The sequence below is a fragment of the Phodopus roborovskii genome, unplaced genomic scaffold, assembly GCF_943737965.1.
Source record: "Phodopus roborovskii unplaced genomic scaffold, PHOROB, whole genome shotgun sequence".
Classification (NCBI taxonomy): domain Eukaryota; kingdom Metazoa; phylum Chordata; class Mammalia; order Rodentia; family Cricetidae; genus Phodopus; species Phodopus roborovskii.
Window position 1 is genome coordinate 68,027,420 of NW_026126418.1, and position 19,755 is coordinate 68,047,174.

At 49.0% G+C, this 19,755-nt stretch overlaps 3 protein-coding genes across 5 annotated transcripts; 1 reads left to right on the forward strand and 2 right to left on the reverse strand.

Annotated features, from left to right (window-relative positions):
* Positions 1 to 36: 36 nt before the first annotated feature.
* On the reverse strand, positions 37 to 2,754 carry LOC127222645 (surfeit locus protein 1). 3 transcript variants are annotated; one of them, XM_051184921.1, is made up of 9 exons: positions 2,667 to 2,754; positions 2,333 to 2,384; positions 1,965 to 2,098; positions 1,805 to 1,887; positions 1,020 to 1,211; positions 765 to 837; positions 503 to 665; positions 234 to 315; positions 37 to 156 (listed from the first exon to the last, which is right to left on the reverse strand). In XM_051184921.1, the coding sequence occupies exons 1-9, from the start codon at positions 2,727 to 2,729 to the stop codon at positions 87 to 89; spliced, it is 912 nt and encodes a 303-aa protein (XP_051040878.1). In that variant the 5' UTR covers positions 2,730 to 2,754; the 3' UTR covers positions 37 to 86. The 3 variants fall into 3 exon arrangements, with proteins under 3 accessions (XP_051040878.1, XP_051040876.1, XP_051040877.1); XM_051184919.1 differs by having other exon boundaries at positions 1,965 to 2,118; positions 2,667 to 2,717; XM_051184920.1 differs by lacking the exon at positions 2,667 to 2,754 and having other exon boundaries at positions 1,965 to 2,138; positions 2,333 to 2,390.
* A 21-nt stretch (positions 2,755 to 2,775) lies between these two features.
* Surf2 (surfeit 2) lies at positions 2,776 to 6,606 on the forward strand. Its single transcript, XM_051184923.1, has 6 exons — positions 2,776 to 2,909; positions 3,107 to 3,261; positions 3,821 to 3,924; positions 5,294 to 5,476; positions 5,616 to 5,776; positions 6,162 to 6,606. Exons 1-6 carry the CDS (start codon positions 2,832 to 2,834, stop codon positions 6,252 to 6,254), a joined length of 774 nt encoding a protein of 257 aa, XP_051040880.1. The 5' UTR covers positions 2,776 to 2,831; the 3' UTR covers positions 6,255 to 6,606.
* On the reverse strand, positions 6,473 to 19,623 carry Surf4 (surfeit 4). The gene is made up of 6 exons (XM_051184922.1): positions 19,435 to 19,623; positions 13,017 to 13,203; positions 11,992 to 12,068; positions 11,179 to 11,222; positions 10,569 to 10,755; positions 6,473 to 8,599 (listed from the first exon to the last, which is right to left on the reverse strand). The coding sequence occupies exons 1-6, from the start codon at positions 19,480 to 19,482 to the stop codon at positions 8,333 to 8,335; spliced, it is 810 nt and encodes a 269-aa protein (XP_051040879.1). The 5' UTR covers positions 19,483 to 19,623; the 3' UTR covers positions 6,473 to 8,332.
* Positions 19,624 to 19,755: the final 132 nt, after the last annotated feature.

A 19,755-nucleotide genomic window follows, 5' to 3' on the forward strand; every position in this document is an offset into this window, starting at 1 on the left:
AAAATGAGATGAAGCCAGGGTTTTAAAAAAAAAAATAACCGTGTTTATTTTGTGTGATCTCTAGATTAGGGACAGATTTGTAAACTTCACACACCTGGTGTCCGCCGCACAAATTTTTGAAACCACAAGTATGATGTGGCTGCACACAGTCCATACCTGTGATTGAAAGAAATTGAGTTGGTCAGCCTGTGGGTGGAGTGGGGTTCTACATATAACAAGAAAGCAATACTAACCAGGTAATGATGTACTGCATGTGCTCATTCCGAAGAGTGACTCTTGTTTGCCCTCCAATGGGTCCTCCAGGGGTTGTGCTTTCTGTAGAGATGGTAGGGATTCTCAGCACCATCATTTTTGCATAACGAAGTTTAAAAATGCTGCAGGCCCCTAAAACCCTCAAGTATGTTTCCTTCCGTCCCAGCCCCCAAACTGCAGGATGGACATGCCAGGGAAAGAAATGGAGGTGGGGCAGTTCCTTCCCCCAGGGCAAGCTAGCACAACTTACGGAAGTCTGCATCAATGAAAATGGGGTCTGCGCCTGTTATCTTGGCCATGGCCTCCAGGTCCCGATAATGCCAATGGTTCTGTTCAGGACTGTTCTCAGGGACAAAGGGCTTCCTGGTTTCTGTCAGCCTTACTATCCCAACTAGGTCTACTTCTCCAAGAACCTACAAAGGGAGGTGAGATTGCTTTTTACAGGAGTGCTACCTACATGGAGAATAGGTGACTTACTGTAGTCACCCAGGCTGTAGAGCCCCATCTCTTACCTGGCCTTTCTGTCTGGTCTCAGGATTCACTTTCTTCTTGGGGACAAACCCTCTGTTAACCAGGATGGTGACTCTGAAGCAGAAATAAAGGTTCCAATACAAATCATCACTAATGGTCACTGCAACATCTATAGGACAGTTCAACAGAAATGTTTGTTCTGTGGATCCAGTTGCTGACTCAAATCCCTATTAGTGAACTGGCTAAGAGGCTAAAGGTTGGTTGAGCAGTGAGGGTAAACTGCCAGGCCTACTCACCCCAAGTCAGAGCAGTGGAAAGGAGTAATTACATAGGCTCCACTTTCTGTCGAGGAAGAGATTCTGCCAGCATCTCTGGCCTCTCTGACAGGGTCCACCATGGTCCGAGGCATCATGTACAGCTCTTTGGAGTGGTCAAAATGCCCCCTGACCTTCACTGGCCTGTACTCCAGATTTTTCAGTTCCATTAGGCTACAAGGAAAAAAGGGGAAGGGCTGTGGGCAAGTCATGCTTGTCAGAACCAATCCTAAGCAGGCTGCAAGTTAACAAGCCTATCAGGCAGAAAGGGTATGATCCAGTGTGAGGATATCAGTTTACAGGTTGTGTCCTCCATAGGAGTAATCTTAGCACTACTAGCTCTGATGCCACCAACACCCAGCTTCTTCAAGGGAAGTGTGTGTTTCTGTATGGCTACTTTATATAAATTAAACTGAGTACAAACTTGTGTTAACTCAGACTGCCATTAACACTTGTACATTTCTTAAGTTCAAGAGGGCAGTACAATAAGAGGGCACTTTTTAAAAAACTGTCACCTAAATATTGAGACCTACATTATCACCCACCAATGCTACTGTCACCACTATAGGGGATCCACAGACCTGAAAAGGGAAATCTGGCATCAAAAATACATCTTTCCTATTTTGTTACATGCTCTTTGGCAGCCAGCCTAGTGGGAAATTTTGAGGATTCCTGCCCAAGGGCAGAAAAACTACCAAGACCCCAAACAAGCTAGGAACTCACTGCTGCTACTAAATAGGATAGACTGGGTGGGCAGCCACACTCACTCTGCAGGCAGAGGGATGGGCTCAGCCATGACTCGAGACTCTAATTCTGCAATAAGTTTCAACTTCCATTTCCGACGCTGGACCTACAGAAACAACATGAGCTAAGCAAACAGCAGTGGGGTCCAAGACTCGGAGACACAAATTAGAGCCCAGTCTTCACCTGCCAAGTCCCCAGGCCAAAAGCAGTAGCAGGGATGAGAAGCAGGAACCACTGGAGAAAAGAATCGTCCTCTGCTTTAGTGGTGGCTGCTTTAGCTGTAGAACTGCAGCATCTGCTTGGACTCCAGACCATCCCTGGAGGGAGTTTGACAATACTGGCATGGGGTCAGAAGCCCTAGAACAAACAGAACTGGGTGGCCAATTCCTCGACAAGATTTAGGCTGTGCCCACAGAAGATGTTGAAGGACAATTATCAGTACCTGTGCCCAATCCATTCCCAATACAATACACCCAATAATACAATACAATACACTGCGGGCTGAATGAAGGCAGGTGCCCCAACCGCACCCAAGTCTGAGCCCTTCTTACCAGGGCGGAAAGGAAGCCCGAGGACGCTCCTTCTGGCAACGCGGAGCGGAGCCTGCAGGGACCGGACAAGCCGCGGGGCTCAGCTTTGGGGCGCCAAGCGCAAGCACCTGACACTGTCCAACCCAGCCCCTCTCAACTTCGGGTTAGGTCCGAGGCAGGGTCCTTCCAAACTCCACACCACCCAAGCCTAGGTTCTCTTAGGCAAGGCCCACCCTGGTCCCGCTCCACTCCATGCAAATCCTTTGGGCAAAGTACTCTTCTGTCCCATTCCATTCTGGGCTCGATTCTCCCGGCCCCTCTTCTTGGGCAGGGTCCTCCCGGGTCCCACACTCACCAGCCCCGCGTAGGACCATTGGGGCCAACGCATTATCCGCTGCCGCAGCACAGCAAAAGCCATCACAGCAGCCGTCTTTGAACACTTCCGGGACAGATAAATCTACTTCCGGGACGGCGCTCTGACCCACGTGGGAGCAGCGGACTCAGATAGGCATCTCGCATCATGGACGAACTACCCACTGATGTGCGGGCTTTCCTGCGCCAGCACCCGAGCCTAAGTCTTCTGCCCAACACTCACAAGGCAAGGTCCGGGGCGAACCCGGGAGGAGTAGGGGCTGGAAGGAACAAAACTCGGGAGGAGTGGGACCCGGAAGAACCATTTCGGGGAGGAGTTGGACCCCGAAGTACTTTGCCTGGAAAGCAGTGGAACCCCGGGGACAATGCAGGGGAAGGGCGGGGCTGGCAAGAACCACCTGCTGACAGGCGGTCCATCCACAGGTGCGCTGCTCCCTAACTGGCCATGAGCTACCCTGTCGTCTGCCGGACCTTCAGGTCTACACCCGCGGCAAGAAGTACCAGCGGCTGTCCAGAGTCTCCTCGGCCTTTGATTACACAGCGTTCGAGCCACACATCGTGCCCAGCACAAAGAATACGTACGTAGGTGGCCGGCCAGCAAACACCTGGGTGCAGAGCCCGTGCCCCTGTAATGAGCATATAATCACCTTGCCCTTGAATATAGTCACTGGAGGCCAGGCTGGACAGTGCCACTTTCACCGTTTGGGGTCCTTATGGTTGTGTGGTTGATATGTCCTCATATGGAATAACTACTGGGTTGTTTCCCCATACACAAACCCTGGAGCAATGTGAAACTGCAGCTTCTTTTTCTTGGGTGACAATCTGGGTCCTTAATCCCAGATGCTAAGTGGAATTGTTTGGGAAGCTGTTTCTGAAAGTAAGCCTGTGTAGTTTAGTTGGCCTGAAATTCCCTGTGAAAACCAGGCTGACCTCAATTCAGATCAGGTTGCCTCTCTGCTTCCTGGATAATGGGATTACAGGTTTTAATTCCCTGCGTTTGGGACAAAGTCCAGACATCGAGACTAAATACAGAGCATTCCCAGCAGAATCCCAGGTGTTTGCAGCTTGCAGTCATGATGGAGCCCATAGGTCTGGTCCTTGGTATACACTGTTCCTCTTTATCTGTTTGCCCTACAGGCACCAATTGTTCTGCAAACTCACCCTGAGGCACATCAACAAGTCCCCAGAGCATGTGTTGAGACACACCCAGGGCAGGAAGTATCAGAGAGCTCTTCATCAATGTAAGTCACCACCAGAGGCTCAGGCTTTAGGCTGCATGTCCCATGTCCCCAAAAGCCAGAAAGGTGCCTTGATCATCCTTTATTGTCCATTGTTGGTATATTTGGTTGGGTTTGCACATAAGGAGAGGGCCAGTGGTTCCTGACCTCACCCCTGTAAAGCCACAGGTGGGCTGGGGAGGAGTTGGGGTGAGTGGTATGGGGACCTGCTGTGCAACAGCAGGAACAATCTCCTGGTAGCTCTCAGGCTGAGTCGGCAGTGCCAGAACTCCAGAACAGGTCCAGAGTCATCTGATTGTGCAGGAGCACCCTGGGGACTTTTCTCAGGACCTAGGGGACAAACACTCCTCTAGGCTGCAGAGGATGAGGGGACTAGCAGCTAAAGGGATGATGGCTCGAGCAGGAAAGGGACTGGCTGACAGGCCTCAGGTGTTTGATGGATACAGCCAAGGGTAGGAAGGCATCAAAAGTGGTTGAGAGTGGGGACTCCTGTGGTTATTTTAACTTCCAGGTGGGTTAGGGAGGATGGTGCCAGGCCAGGAGTTGAGAGATGAGGCCAGCTTGAGCACGAGGGAGGTGAATGAAGGTCTCCCATGTCACCATAAGGAAATGAGGGTAAGAAAGTGACTGAGATTAGATAACTTGGAGGCTGCTGGGGTGAGGGAGTTAGGCAGAACCAGGCCTTGTTGGCAAGGAGGACTTGGGGGGCTGGGTTGCAGAGGCTGGGGATGAGAGGGAGGCTTCAGGGAACCAACCCAACAGGCAAGAATTCAGAGGTTGGTAAGGAATGTGTAGGCTCTATCCTGCACAGCACAGCCAGATCTTCCCACATATCTTGGAGCTCCTGGAGCTGGCACCTGGGCTGCACTGACAGGTGGCAGCTAAGGCTTGGATGTGCCTTTGTTGGCTATCATCTGCCAGGTTGTGGCAGGGAGGTGCTGGGCAGGGACCCCATGAGAGAACTATAAAGATGTGCCAAAGAGCCAGAAGGCAGTGAGGCCACTTCAGATTGGCCTGCTGAGTACACTGGGCAGAGACTTCATACTGATACTCATGAGGAGGCCACAAGAGCAATGTTGGTTAGAGCTGGTGTCCCCCTCCCAAGGAGATGATGCTGGACTAAATGGGAAGCCTAAGAAGCTCAGACCTTAGTACCTGAGGACAGAAGTGGTGACCCTAGCAATGCCTTCCCTGAAGTCTCACTCCAGCTCCAAGTTCGAGAGGTGAGACCAGGCAGCTTCCCCTGAGCTCCACAGCCTCCACATTGTCCATTTTTGTCCAGTAGGACAAAGGAATAAAATTCTGCCACAATGTAGCCCATATCTTAGCTCCACACCAAGGGGGATCCAGTGTAAACTTGTTCATCTCTTAGATGAGGAGTGTCAGAAACAAGGTGTAGAGTATGTCCCTGCCTGCCTACTGCACAAGAAGAGAAAGAGGGAGGACCACAGGGATGGAGATGGGCTATCTGGCCAGAGAACAGCTTTTTGGGAGCCAGCTTCCAGTGATGAAGGAGAATCCTTGAGTGATGACAGCATGACAGACCTATATCCACGTAAGTAGGCACAGCCCGACTTCTGCCTTCATGTTTGTCTCCTGCTAAGTATCTTGTAGTCCTGCTTTATTAGCCATATTTCCCAGGAGAGCAGTGCTTACCTGTGGCGTTGCTCAGCCAGGATATTTGTTCCTTCTAGCTGAGCTGTTCACAAAAAAAGACCTGGGCAAGCCTGAGAATGACATTCCTGAAGACTTTCTGACAGACCAAGAGGAAGAGAAGCCAGAGCAGTTGAGAGAGGACACTGGAGAGAGAAGAGAGACCAAAGTGGACCACAAGAGGGGCCGTAAACTCAGGAAGGTGAGTAGTGTGCTGCAAAGTGCTGAGGTCAGGAGGGCTACATGGCCCAGGCTGAGTAGACAGCCAGCGTTGCCCATGGTTTTAGCAAATTCTGCAGGTGCACTGTCAGGCAACAGCCTGTAAATATGGAAGCCAAGACCACTTCAGAAGGTCTTCAGGAGCAGGTCCTGACCTGCTTCTCAGCTCTGAGCTTTGTGCCTTATAACACAGGACTCAGTCCCTATTTGGCAGGAGTGGGGATTCTGTCAGAAAAGCACAAAACTGAACCATGCTGCCCTCTCCCTGGCCCCATACTGTTGAGAAATCAGATTCCTCCTCAGCCTTAGACATACAGCACCTTCTCTGTGGACTTGCAAAGGCCCTGGACACTTTTCTACTTTCACAGAAGCAGTTCACCTCATTGACCAAGAAGTTCAAGAGCCATCATCATCACCACAAGCCCAAGAACCTCAGTTCCTTTAAGCAGCTGGGGAAATGAAGCATGCAGAGAAACTCGGAACTGGCACTCATATCTTGACTTTGGCTGTTATCCAGAGTGGGCCTGGAGGTTGTGTTCAGAAGATGGCAACAGCAGGGACTTGAAGATTCCCTCTCTGTGCATGGTCCTCAGTGGCCCTTGCTGATGTAGCTCACTGTAGCATCCTGAGCTTGGCCAGGGCCCCACCCTGGCTGGTCACCACATAGGTTCACACTATATACCACAAATGCCATTATTTATTTTGATGTTTCCAAAGATCAAAACATTTTTCAAACACAACTAAGATATAAAATACAGCATAAAAATGAGGTTTATACCTATTCCCACATAAAGCTAAAGCATTTTCAGAAACAATTTTGCCAAACCAATGTGTAGACCATTTTTTTCCCCTCCCATCCCAGTCATAGCCCACAAAAAGTTGATAGATGGGCCAGGGCACACTTGGGATGGGGGCCACTACTGAGAGGCATGCACTTGCCTCCTAGGTTCTGCCCCATTCCACAAACTGGAATATCATGGGGCTGCCACTGCAGGTAACGGAGCAGATGGATATACACTGAAGCAGCTCTCCTTGTCAAGGGACTGGATGGTAAGGAAATGTCATGGCCTGAGCCAATGCTGGAACTCACATGAGGAGTAGGCAGGCCATAAGGCTGCGGAACATCAACTAGGTGTTGAGAAGTGAATTCAGAGCCAGAGAGGCAAAGGGAAGAGGCAGGATTAACCAAGGTGACTCAGAGGATACAGTCCTGTCTATCCAGCTAATGCCAGAAAGGAGGACCTCCAGGACTCTGCACCAAAGAGTGAGATGAGCTGCCAGCTCCCCTTCAGGGGTTCTAAGCCTGTCTACCTGTTCCCTCCAATAGACCTGGGGGGAAGTCCAGAAGGAACCCAACTACCCTCGTGGCACTACCATGCAGATGAGCAGGACCACAGCATTAGACATCCCCCACCCCCACCCCGCAAAAAGAGAAACACGGTGTAAGGCAATGTTAGAAAACTTTAAATACAGGACTGAGATCAAATTGGTAAGGCATCACAAATTGTAAAAAGTATCTTGGCTGCATCCAGCTGAGCAGGTTGACAAAAATCTGAGCAAGCCAACAGCCTTAGGGAAATGGTGGCATCAGGGCTGTCGATGATGGGGTAAACTCAGCCTGAAACAGGGAGTTAAGCTGGGAGTAGCATGGCCTGTGGGGTCCAGGCCTTGCTCGGAGAAGGTCAAGTGTGAGGTAACTGGGTTGAGCCTGGGCATCTTCAGTACTGGGGCACCTCACTTCTGGGCCCCATGGCATCACTACTCCCCAGGCTGGTTCCTTGGTGGGCCATCCCATGAGCAGCTTGCTCTCCTGCCCTTCCCACCACCAAGCCTGAGAGGATCATAGTACCCAAAGCAGCTTTCCAAGAACTTCCCAACCCTGACCCATCCCTGCTTAGAGCCATGAAAACTCACAGGGTACCTTTCACCCAGTAAACAGCATTCAGCCAGCTGGCATCAAGTACTTGGGCCAGCAGTAGCAGAAACATCTCCAATACTGTACTGTTCTCTAGGCTTGAGGTTTCTCTAGCATCTTCACTGATCCTATAAAATATAGGGGCAGAAGCAATACTGGGGCCACTGGTAAGATTCTGAACTGGAGGTTTTAACTGGTGTTTGGCTGGACCATCCTAAGTCATTTAGAAGTTTTGTAGTTTGAGCTAAGGATGTAAACTTAAAAACTAAAAGGGAAATTGCTTTGAATGATAAAGTACAGCTCAGTACAACTTGAAGGCCCTCACCCCCCAAAAGAAACTCAACAATGGGACTGAGGCCATAGCCCACCACACTGTCTACTCGAAGTCTTGGCTAAGGAATGACCATCCAGCTGGCCAGCTCAGGATAGTCAGACTCCAGACTGTTTCCAAAGCAGATTTTACCTTCAATTTTCAGGTGTCTGCAAATAAAGTTCTCAAAACATCTGTGCCTTTACCAAAAGAAGGGAAGGGAAGAGGACACATAAACTCTGGCAGTTTGTTGACTCTACCCTGAACCAGTCCAGGGCCTTGTGCCTCAGCCAGGGAGGGGAGGGATCTGTCTGTTACCACTCTTTCTTCTTCTCATCCATGGAGACACCCCCTGGGCCAAGAGCCACCACCAGGAGCAGGCCTCCAATCACTGACATGGTCTGGAAGAAGTCATATTTCAGGAAGTCATGCATAGGTTTATAGACCGGGATTGTCCAGAAGGCGTTGAAATACACGTTGATGGCAAACAGCCAGACGACAAGAGTCAAAGCTGCCAGCTTGGTTTTAAAACCAATAGCTACTAGGATCATCAGAGCTGTGCCCACAATGTTCTGGACGATCTGTACAGATTCAAAGGGGAAAAAAAAAAATACAGACTAAAGGTCAGAGGTCACAGGAAGAAAGCTGGGTACATTTTATCTGAGCCAGGCTCATATGACTCTCACTAGGACATGATGAGAGTTTGAGAATGGTAGGCAGAAGAGGGAGCACAGAATCCTAAAACCTCTACGGGGAGGGGGGGAATTAATCAATATTAAATACCGATTCTAAGAAGAACTCTATATTAAAGAAGCTATGGCTTTACATGTGTTGAAAAATACCATAAATTGGAAAATCCCCCAAAACCTATCAGTGGTGTTTGCCAGTTAGGATTTTGGAGTAATTAGGCTGTGAATGAATGCTTTTTCCTCAGTCTCTTCATAAGATACCCTGCATTCCCTCGGTATTCGTAGAGTCCTTACCACAAGACCCTCACAAGACTCTTCACCTTGGGCTTCCCTGTTTCCAGAGCCATAAGCTAAATAACATATCATTCTCTATAAATTGCCCTATCTGTGGTATTTAGTTACAGCAACAAAAAATGACCTGAGAAAACTGATGTCAAAAAATGAGGCTGTTGCTCAAGTAGCACCTGACTATGGAACAGGGTAATGTGGTCAGTAATGTGGTCAGAAGTTGGGAAGCATACTGTCATGAATGGAACAGCAACTGCAACTCTAGGAAGAGCTAAAAAGACTGGGACTTCACTGGCCTTGGCCAGCACCCTGTTGCATGTGCAGTAAACATGAAACAAGGGTTTGCAAAAGTCATTCTTGTTAGAAAACTGCAATGAAGGATGGGCACTGTGGTGGTGCACGCCTTTAATCCCCACACTCAGGAGGCAGAAGCAGTTGGATCTCTGAGTTCTAGGCCAGTCTGGTCTACAGAGTGAGTTCCAGGCCAGACAGAGTTACACAAAGAAAACCAAAATAATAATGATAATAATAATAAAAGAAGCTGCAATGAACTCAGCTCATTGTGCCTATGCTTAAGACCTTACAGAACTTATATCTGGCAAAAGAAACCTATCAGCAGCAAAGGTTGTATGTGGCTACTTTTGATTCTGTTTACAATAAACAAGCATGTAAAGATTGAATTTATAACAAGGAAAATGTGAGAACATGTGAAAAGCTCTCGGGCCATGTATAGAGAATGAAAGATGATTTTTCTCTATGTAACTCTGGCTAGCCTTGAACTTAAAATCCTCTTGCCTCTATATTCCAGGCACTAGGAGTTCAGGTCTGTGCCACATCTGGCTAAGTAACATTAAAAAAAAAAAAAAAAAGGATGAAGAAAGAAGATGAAAAGGAAGGAAGGGAGGAAGGAAGAGGGAGGGAGGAAAAGAGAGATAAAAAGAGAGAGAGAGAGAGAAGAGTTGTTTGCATTTGTGTTTGAGTATATGCATATGTATGGGAGGGCAGAGGCCAGAAGAGGGCATTGGATATCTTCTATCACTCTCCAGCTATTCCTTTTTGAAGAAGGATCTCTCTCTGAACTTACGGCTCATCTCAGGTAGGGTGGAAGCAGCAATCCAAACAACCTGCCTCTGCTCTCCTCAACGGTCAGATTGCAGGCATGTGCTGGATGCCTGACCAGTTTCTCTCATGCTAAGATTTGGAGTCTGGTTCTAATTTGTTGCAGAGAAATCACTCTTAGTCAATGACCCATCTCTCAGCCCCCAAGCACCATATTTGGGGAAGATGAATAACACCTGAAGTGCTACCCTGGTCTTTATATATCGTAAGTCCATTCATCTATACTCACCTAGACACTCATGCTGGAAAACACTCCTCCCCTCCTCCAATAATGCCCTTCTACCAACTTCTAATGTGTGACATATAAAATTGAGAATGTATTGACCAACAGTGTGAACTGAACTCTGAAGTAGAGAAGTCAGGAGTCTGTAAAGAAGAGGGTCATTTACAAACATGGGCTTGTCCCCTCAGGCACAACTGTGTCAACAGTTAGCACATGGCTTAGTGTACTCACAGAAAAGAAGCTGGCATCAAAGTGAAGGAGGGTCATGAACATCAAGACCAGCAGGACCCTTCCTCCAAGCTGCATGTACTGCTTGGGGGAGCTCTCACGCATGGTAGGAACACCAGCAAACATGCTCTTCCCTTCTGAGCGGGACTCTGCCAAGAGCAGCAGCAAACCTCCTCCCAAAGCCAGGTTCCTGAGGAACAGAAATGTCACCTACATTTACCAGGTGTCTGTCCACCAAGCCAGAGCACACCAAAGCCCACCCTCCCCTTTCTCTAAAACAAACCACCACTCAATGGGACCAGGCCAGGCTCAGTGCAAAGGACCAGCCTCAAGTTGAACCAACAAACTAAAGTGGATGTACATGGAACCAAACTCTGGTCTCTACCTACTTCCACTCAGACCCTCAGTCTACACACCCATGCAATATGGGGTTAGGAGACAGGACCCCTCCCTCACTATCAAGCCAGAATTCCAGCTATAGGGCAAAGCCCTGCTGTGCCCATTGAAACCCTGCTCAAGAGGCACAGTGGGAACTACAGAAGGTAGCACTAACCTACAGGTGCTCAGATGAAAGGGCCAAGGACTCTATTCTTACCACCCAAAATGCACCTACCTCATCAGAAACTTCAAGTCCCACAAAATGCTGTAGGCAATTGTCTGAAGGAACAGAGAAAACCGAATTAGCATTTTCTATAGAGTTCATAAAACTATGAGGATCATCCAATGGGATAAAAACATAAGATACACAAAATATTCAAGACACTGAAGGCAAATCATTGGAACAACTTTTTCTTTCTTTCTTTCTTTCTTTTTTTTAAGATTTAATTATTATGTACACAGTGTTCTGCCTGCATGTATGCCTGCATGCCAGAAGAGAGTTGCTGGGAATTGAACTCAGGACCTCTGGAAGAACAGCCAGTGCTCTTAATAAATCAGTCATCTCTCTAGCTCCTGACTCAGTATTTCTAACAGAGTACAGTGTGGCCTCTGGAGCTGTTTGGCTATCAAAATTGTGCTGTGATGTCCTAGAACAAGACAAGTATAGGATGAACTATCCTGCTTAAGCATACCATTCTGGGTAATTAGGCATTCTTATTTGTCAAATGCAGTGACTCCCAGTTCATATACAGCTGCAGCCAATCTGTGGCCTATATCTTTGTCACAGAAGTCCAGGAAATAGGGAATGATGGCTCAGTACCTACAGCTAGCTCTGTTTTGGGGCCATCTTCTCCTAAACCCTAGGTAGGAGGGAAAGCTAGACACTTCTCCAAAAGGAAAAGCAGCTCTAGACAACCAGATATACAGAACAGAGAAGACGAAGTGGGAAGATGCTGGACACAATATATAGCTCCACCAAAGCAAAGCAATGTGAGACCTACCCCACGCCCCATGGACCCAAAGTGAAAACCACTAGGTATGTGTGTACCTGCAGTGCGATGATTCCAAACAGCCCAAAGCAGGCATACTGCACGAAGTTCCTGCTCAGCACCAAAACACAGCCAGCTAGAAAGAGGACAGAGTTAGGGGCTGCGGTGTGTCCAGAGCAACAAGACACCTTTGTCCCAGTGCTGCTGAACTGCAGCACACCAAGCAAAGCACCTTCCCAGAGCCTTAATGGCAGGCAAGACCCATTCCCTGGAGCCTGCCTAGCTTCTAAAGAACACTAGTCCAGACCACACTTTGCTGTAGAGAGCCATAACTCCTCAAGTTGTCTCCAGAGCCACCAATGCAGGACTGACTGCTTCACTATGGAGCACATCCAACAATGCTTAAAAGCACAAGTCCTTCTCACCTCTAACATGCAAAGGCAAAAAAGCTGCCACCAGAAGATGGGTTGTCAGAAGATCAATGTGAATTTAAATGCCTCGGTTCTCTGCTGACTAAAACCTTTTGTCCTTTCTGAACACCTCCTTCTTTGATTGCCTTAACTGCCCAGGCTCTTGCATCTCCTCCTGCATTTATAAAGCAGGGACTGTGTCCAACATTTTTTATTTATAGACAAGAGTCTCACTATATAGACCCAGTTGCCCTGGAACTTGCTTTGTTTTATTACATAGACCAGGTTAGCATTGAACTCAAAAGAGGCAGCCCCTACCTACCTCTGCCTCTCTTTAATGCTGGCATTAAAGGTGTGAGTCATCACACCAGGCTTGTGTCCAATTTCTATGGCAAAAGAAATGAGCACAAGACTTAGTAAGGATCATCTATCCAAAAGCTCACAGAAATAAACCTTGCCTTTCATGCTTCAAAGCCCAGGGCATGTCTAACACTGTAATCTCAGGTGACAAGCACCTAAGTATTGATCACCATCAGCCTTCAGCCTGAGAAGGGGTTACCCAGGCCTCAAGTTCATACACAGCTTCTCAATGCAAAACAACCACAAGTTTGGGAGTGTCATTCAAGGGAACAGGACATCCCAGAAATATACAAGAAAGGCTCAGAGCCACTTACTCAACTGTCCCAGGAGGTTGAGGAACACAAAGGATGAGGCCAACAGGTAGCCACAGCTCCAGGTCGTGTCAATATAGTCACGTTGCTCACTCCACTGGAACCACATGCGGATGCCATCCTCCAAGAAGGTGCTAATCAGGCAGAGGCGTGCGACATGAGGCAGGTACTGCTTGGTGACTCGCAGGAACTGCAGGACCACAGAACACACTGGTGAGGTGGCTACAGCCTCATTATGTGAGCAATAGAGCAGGGGAGACAAGCCAGCTCTCTGCAAGACAGAGGCCTTGAGCAGTTCCAGTATCTTTCCAGGGCAGACGTAAGACTCAGCATCTGCTGTAGGTGTTCCCCTTTTAAGTCTAGACACAAGGGATGTTCCAACTCTCAGTCTCAGAGACAAAGATATCATCATATATGTCTGGCATAGAAACATAAGGCAACATCCAGTATGATCTACCAGCATTGCTCCACCTCCAGAGCCACCAAAAGAGAAATGTCACAAGACAGTTTCCAGGCCCAGTGGGAGGCACAGACACTATCTGAAAGCCTCTTAGATCTTCCTGCCCAAGGATTCTCATACCTCAGCCCTCTCACGTCCAGAGCTATCCCCAACACTGAAGAATACAGATCAGCAGTGAACCCAACCCCACCCACAAGATGCCACAAGCAGTATTCCCGACTGTGGCACTAAAATAAATACCTCTATTGTTGCCACCATTTCCCACCCCAACAAAATCTCTCCAGAAAGTTCAATATCCTATGGGGTAACTGTAGTAAAGATGAACAGTTGTGCTACGGGCTAGGAAGCTCTGGGATGTTCTTGAAGCCTGCAGGACCCAAAGCAAGGTTAAAACTGCCAAATATGAGACTAACAAATGACTGCAATGAAACTCAGAGTGTGCAAATCACCAGCAAAGGGCAGTTCTGAAATGCACACTTATGGCTCCCTTCATCCTTGTGAAAATGGCATTTGATGGCTTGATTAGGAGGCCAGCACACCCACCCTACTGTAACTAGATGCAAATGCCATGTAGGTGGACTCCATACTATTCTCATACTTTTCGTCAGAGCTGAGCCCAGGAGAAAGAAACCCAAGGATATCATGGGAGCCAGGACCGACGTGTCAAGAAAAGTCTAAAGGGCAGAGTCTAATCAAGCCAGGGAAATGGAGTAAACATGGCTGTACAGGCCCTCCCAGGGCTGACTACACCAGCTGCTGAAATAGATGAGGATGTATGTATATAAAGATTATTTCTCAATTCTCAGCACTTTAAAAAGCTGCTTCAAAGCCCAAGACACTGCTTAAGCTGCCACCTCAGCTGCAGAGCACCTGGGTGGTCAGATCAGCCTTCAACCCACAAAGAGGTTGCCCAGGCCTGGCTTGGTCAGCAGTGCAGACAAGCTCCACCTGAGGTAAGGACCAGCAAAGTCACAGCACTGATGCCTACATCCTTCAAACACAGTCTGTGACTGTGGTATATAGGTGCTTACTGAAGCCTACCAAACGGCAAAAGCCACACTGATAGGGCCACACAGACCAGCAAGCAGCAGCTCTGGGAATCAGAGCACAGGTACTCAGGTCACTGTTTAAATCCTGTCCAACTGACCTTATCTGACCCTAGCCAACAATGTGCTCCAGGCACAGTGAGCCAGTTACTTTGGGCAATTGGTGGGGGGGGGGCGAGTTGCTACCCTTCAACAAGTAAGGACCACACAATTACTCGCTGCTAAGATTCCTTCCCAACTTGCAGAGTCAAAAAATTTGTAAGAATAAAAAAGAGAAGTCATGCTTTAGAACAGAAAAAAATAGCCTGGCATGAAAACACAAATGCCTGTGACATCAAGTTCTAGGGAGGCTGAGGCAGGAGGATCACTTAACTTGAACCTAGTACTTCAAGACCATGTTTGGCAACATAGAACTCTAATCTCACAATAAATACAAAAGGAAAAGTAGTCCCAAATAAGCTCGAGTTTTAGGGCCCTGGTAGAGAACACACATACTACATCCCGTTAGGTGAGGGGACAAAGTGACACCACTCATCCTCCCAGTTTCCCCAGTTTCTTCCTCATGGCCCTAGTGTTCTAGAAACAGCCAGCAGTGATGCAATCACCAATATTCTATGAAAGCGGAAAGAATACCGCCACAGCTCTCAGAGTACACCTGAGAAATGACCCTCATACTGTGAAGCACCTAACAGAGGCTGTGCAGACCACAGGAGGGTGTGGACTCTCAGGCAGCCACAGACACTGGAGGTGTTCTGACTTGCTTCCAAATGAGAACTGTTCCCCAACACAATTACAATGGGGCTATACCCATTGGGTGAACAAACCAGCCCAGCCCTACTGCAGTCTGCTCCTCCCTCAAGAACCTCACCACAGGTACTCAATTGCTACAAACACTATCCAGCACAATCCACTAGATGTAGTTAAAACGTCCCGAAGAGTCTGCTCCTCTTAATTGGAGTGTCTGGGTCAAGAGGATTAAAGAGTAGAAGACAGTAATGGAGGGAGGGACAAGTCACACCTCCCTTCCACACCAGCATGGTTGGGAGAATGATGCAGTGATTTGCTTCTGGAGAAAAGTGCAGAACTGCAGGTAGTATGTGCTGAACTAAGCACATCTGCTGGGCTCTGCTCTCCAAAGATAAGTGCCTGTGAGATGAGCCCTCCTTTGATACGTATCTGAACACAGAGAAAAGCCAAGTGTTAACAACAAAGATAGACCCTTCACATGCATGCTGTTCACAGTTCCTAGCTCACATCATGCTGCTGCAAAGTGTTCCCACAGCCACATCCTCTCTGTGCTTACAGGCCACTGCCAGTGTCCCAGCTCATACTGGTCATGAATACCCAAGGGCAAAGAAACTCCATATATATGGTTCTCATTGCTAAGCCTGGAAAGGCCAGCGGTGGATGCTGATGAGGAAAGCTTGTGGGAAGAAAGGCAGGCAAATCAACCCACCTTGACAAACAGGCTTCTCATGAGCTTTTGCAAACAAGCAGGATGTGCTCACGGGCATTAAGAAATGAGAAGAGGGGCTGGAGAAACAGCTTGAAATGAAAAGCTCAGAGGACCCAAGTTTGGCTCCAGCATCCACATGTAGCTTTCAACCATCTGTGACTCCAGTTCTCTGGGGATGCAATGCCCTCTCATGGACACTTTGGGCATCAGGCACACAAGCGGTACACAGACATACACTTGGGCAAACATTCATACACTTTGACAAAAACAAAAATTAACAACAAAAATAGGAAGGTTAAGTCTGTCTCAGGGGTTACCATGTGAGAAGACTGAGTGGATTTAGGACACAGTCCTATCTGTCCTTAGATAGGACACAGGAAACAGGTGAGGGTCACACAGGGAGTACTGCTGCCAACACGAAGAACAGAACCAACAACTTCCTCGTGTTAGGGACAAAATGAATCCAGGGCAGCTACTGCCCTCAGTCTGGGAGAACTTTAAGGAAACGTCAGGTTAGATGCCTGCCTGGTGAACCCTGTTCAAAAGGTCGACAAGCTCAGGAGCTGAGAGCAGCAACAGGCAGGCAAGGTCAGCTCAACAGTTTGGTGTCTCTGCTGGACTCTAGAATCCCCAAGCCCCATGTATAGGTATCCAATGCACCATGGGCATAGGAACTGCAAGACTTCCTTTCTTTTCTACAAACTAGAGCAGTAAAAAAGAGGGTCAAAGACAGAAGACTCAGTCTCCCACATCTCTACTTCACTTGCCCAGAAGGGGGCACTGTTCAACCTCCAGTCAAGACCAGCAAGCAGAGCCGAGTCAGCTCCCCCAATACTTAAGGTCTCAGAAGTATAAGACAAAGCACTGAAAAAGGAAAGGCTCACACACACTCCCAACCCCCAACACACACCAGGCCCTACCCAGGCCAGATGGTCATATGGTGTGAATCACAAGCCAAGGAGTTCATGAGGTGCAAGGAACCTCACCAGGCCCACTATGGCACTACTTCAACAAAGGCCCACTCTTGGTCTAGTTACACCACTCTCTACAGGTCAACACATCAAAGTCCACAATGGGAAGGTAAGGCCCCTGTAGCCTTCCTGTAACCCTGGTAACAGCCATCAGACAGAATCCATTAAGCACTATGTTCCTGGTGTGAATTCACTTGGAAACTACAATCTGTCTAGCTTGAATCAAGCAGCAGCCTTAAGACACAGGTCTGATTTTGAGTCCAGGCTTTCCCACCTGATTTCTGATGGCTTCTAAGGGCCTACCTCCTGGATCTCAGCACTTTCTTCAGGGTCTGGCTTCCTGGGAGCAAGAAGATACCTTCCCTGGCCACCAACGGCAAGGAGCTGAGCTGGATACCAACCAAGGCAGAGATGTAGCTCATAGGAGGCTGCTAGCGGGGCTCCAACAGTGTAGACCTCCAGGGACCAGCCTCCACCACACTAAAAAGAAAGGTTGAGTACTTTCTGCCAACACAGGGGCAATGCTGACCGCTGGGTAACAAATCCAGGACTGTACAAATCATGACAAATTTCTGTGGTCCGGGGAAATGGAGCCTTGATGGCCACCCCCCCCCCAGGAAGATAAGCACACCCAGTTAATGTCTCAGTGTTGCCATCACTGTCAAAAGCATTTTTCCACTCAGATGAGAAGCCTGATTTTCTGGGCAAATCTGTTTTTGCAAAGTCAGTTCTTCTTTTGTTTTCTAAAGACAAGATTAGACAACATGGGTGTGTGACAACACCTTAGAGCCAATTCCTAACCATCAGATCTTTTTATTTAGAATGCTGGACTATCAGCACCATCCTCAATATTACAGATGAATATTCAACACAAAAGCTCCCAGGACTGGTCACACTGAGGCCATAGGAAGGCTCCCTGTTGCCTGCTCACTGGTGACACAGGTCCTTGACACAGGTCCTGAAAAGCAGGAGTCACATCTCCCAGCAGCCTCACAGACGTTCCTACGGCAGTGTCCTCTGCTATCTTCCAGGTGGATTCTGAGGCTAATCCCTGCCAGTAGGAACCTTCTGTGGTTCTGCAGAATGGGCATCTATCTTCACACTGATGTGTAGCTGCAATGTAACTCCAGGCCTGGGACACAAGCTGCCCTGGACAGGCTTGCAGTAAGAGACCCAGAGTTTCTTCCTGGGTGGTGGCCACTGCCAAGTCCAAGAGTCTAAACCAAATACTTGGTGGAGGCAGACACCATGTTCCCCACAAAATCAGTCCCAAAATTTGGCTTTTTTCGATTAAATCAAAACAAAATGCATAGAGGGCTTCATAACAGATGAACTTTTCCTCTAGTTGAACTCTAATCATTCGATAGTTGGCAGCTGCTTGGAGATACTTTATCTGGGTCAGGTTGTGAAATCCACTTGCAAAATGGAGGGTTTTCCAGCTGAAGATTGTGAGGTGAGCAGCTCACAAACTTCCCCTGGCTATAGAGCCATCTTCTTAGGGTGCTGATACTCGGGGAGATAAAACTGGGTCACTGACAATTATGTCAATGAAACGAGGCACATGAGGAAGACCTTGGTCCTTGAGAACTTTTGTGTCTTTGTGATGAATACAATCTTGTATCTTTAATGCAAAATCATGATCTTAAAAAAAAAAACTTTTTCAAAGGGGATGAAAATGACTTTAAAAAAAAAAAAACCAGCTCCCAGAAATGTAGTTCAACATAACCGTACGAGAGCATGAGAGATGTTCTCTACCCCTCAAAAAGAGAGAAGCTTAATTGACTCACAGCTCACTTGAAGAAGCGCACACACACACTCAAGCCTACCAATAGTCTAGGCCACAAAATGCTTCCTCGTATCACCAACAGCCACGAATACACTAAGTGAACCAGAACAGGCTATCGGGAGGACTCGGCCCCACTCAGCCTATGGTGCTAGTTTAGGCTCCATTATCATCACTTTCAGACCTAACGGAGCAATTTCAGAAGTCTAAGGCTCACACCTACACAACTCCCACCCCATTCCTGTCGAACTTAATTTTTAAAAGTGGGTGCCACCTGCGCCTCTTTCAGACTCTAATCCTGCCCGGCTAGTCGCTCAGGCCCAGGCTCGTCCCAGGCCTTCCCTGTTGTTCACTCGCCACCTGTACTCTAGGGAAGGAAAGCCGAGGGACAGGCTCCTCTCCTCCGGCGTCGTGGACCCAGGCCGGGCAACCAGGGCAGAGTCCGCGAAGAGGGAGGGGCAGCACAGCACGGTCCCGGACGGAGGGCAGCCGGGCGCACACAGGGTATCCCCATCCCCAGAAGTCCCCAAGGGGCTACCGCGGTTCAGAGGACAGAGGGCAGAGCGCAGCACCGCGGACCCCGGGAGCCTTCCTGGCCGACCCCCACCCAAGACGCCCGCGGATCTCTCCGTGGAGCTAGGCAAAACCGTAAGGGCGAGCGTCCGTGGGGCCGCGAGGGCCGGAGGGCTGTGGGGCAGGCCGCACCTGGTCGGCGAAGTCCTCGGCCGTGCCCATCAGGTCGTTCTGGCCCATGGCGGCGGCGGCGGCGGCGGGCTCAGCTGGCTGGTCCTCGGCGCTCCCGCCTGCTGCGGCCTCCACAGGAAGTACCCGGCGGGCGGCCTTGCTGCGCCGCGGCGGCTCTAGCGGCTGCCACGTAGGCCAAGCCTTAAAGGGGCCGCGCCGCCCGCCGCGCCCCGCCCCGCCTGCCGCGCGCCCTCACGCTCCAGACCCCGCCCGCCACGCTCCAGGGGCCGCCCGCCGACGCTCCGCCCTTCAGGAGAAGACCCCGCCTCTCTACGCACGCCC

What these genes read in the sequence shown, in the direction of transcription:
- LOC127222645 (XM_051184921.1), bottom strand. Translation starts at nt 2,729, where the DNA reads ATGGCTTTTGCTGTGCTGCGGCAGCGGATAATGCGTTGGCCCCAATGG. An exon ending in CGGGCTTCCTTTCCGCCCTG is followed by an intron (nt 2,099 to 2,332) that starts GTAAGAAGGGCT and finishes AACTCCCTCCAG; the next exon opens with GGATGGTCTGGAGTCCAAGC. An exon ending in TTGGCCTGGGGACTTGGCAG is followed by an intron (nt 1,888 to 1,964) that starts GTGAAGACTGGG and finishes TTGTTTCTGTAG; the next exon opens with GTCCAGCGTCGGAAATGGAA.
- Surf2 (XM_051184923.1), top strand. Translation starts at nt 2,832, where the DNA reads ATGGACGAACTACCCACTGATGTGCGGGCTTTCCTGCGCCAGCACCCG. An exon ending in GTGCCCAGCACAAAGAATAC is followed by an intron (nt 3,262 to 3,820) that starts GTACGTAGGTGG and finishes TTTGCCCTACAG; the next exon opens with GCACCAATTGTTCTGCAAAC. An exon ending in TCAGAGAGCTCTTCATCAAT is followed by an intron (nt 3,925 to 5,293) that starts GTAAGTCACCAC and finishes TTCATCTCTTAG; the next exon opens with ATGAGGAGTGTCAGAAACAA.
- Surf4 (XM_051184922.1), bottom strand. Translation starts at nt 19,482, where the DNA reads ATGGGCCAGAACGACCTGATGGGCACGGCCGAGGACTTCGCCGACCAG. An exon ending in CAACCTCCTGGGACAGTTGA is followed by an intron (nt 12,069 to 13,016) that starts GTAAGTGGCTCT and finishes TCCTCTTTCTAG; the next exon opens with CTGGCTGTGTTTTGGTGCTG. An exon ending in TTGGAATCATCGCACTGCAG is followed by an intron (nt 11,223 to 11,991) that starts GTACACACATAC and finishes CTGTTCCTTCAG; the next exon opens with ACAATTGCCTACAGCATTTT.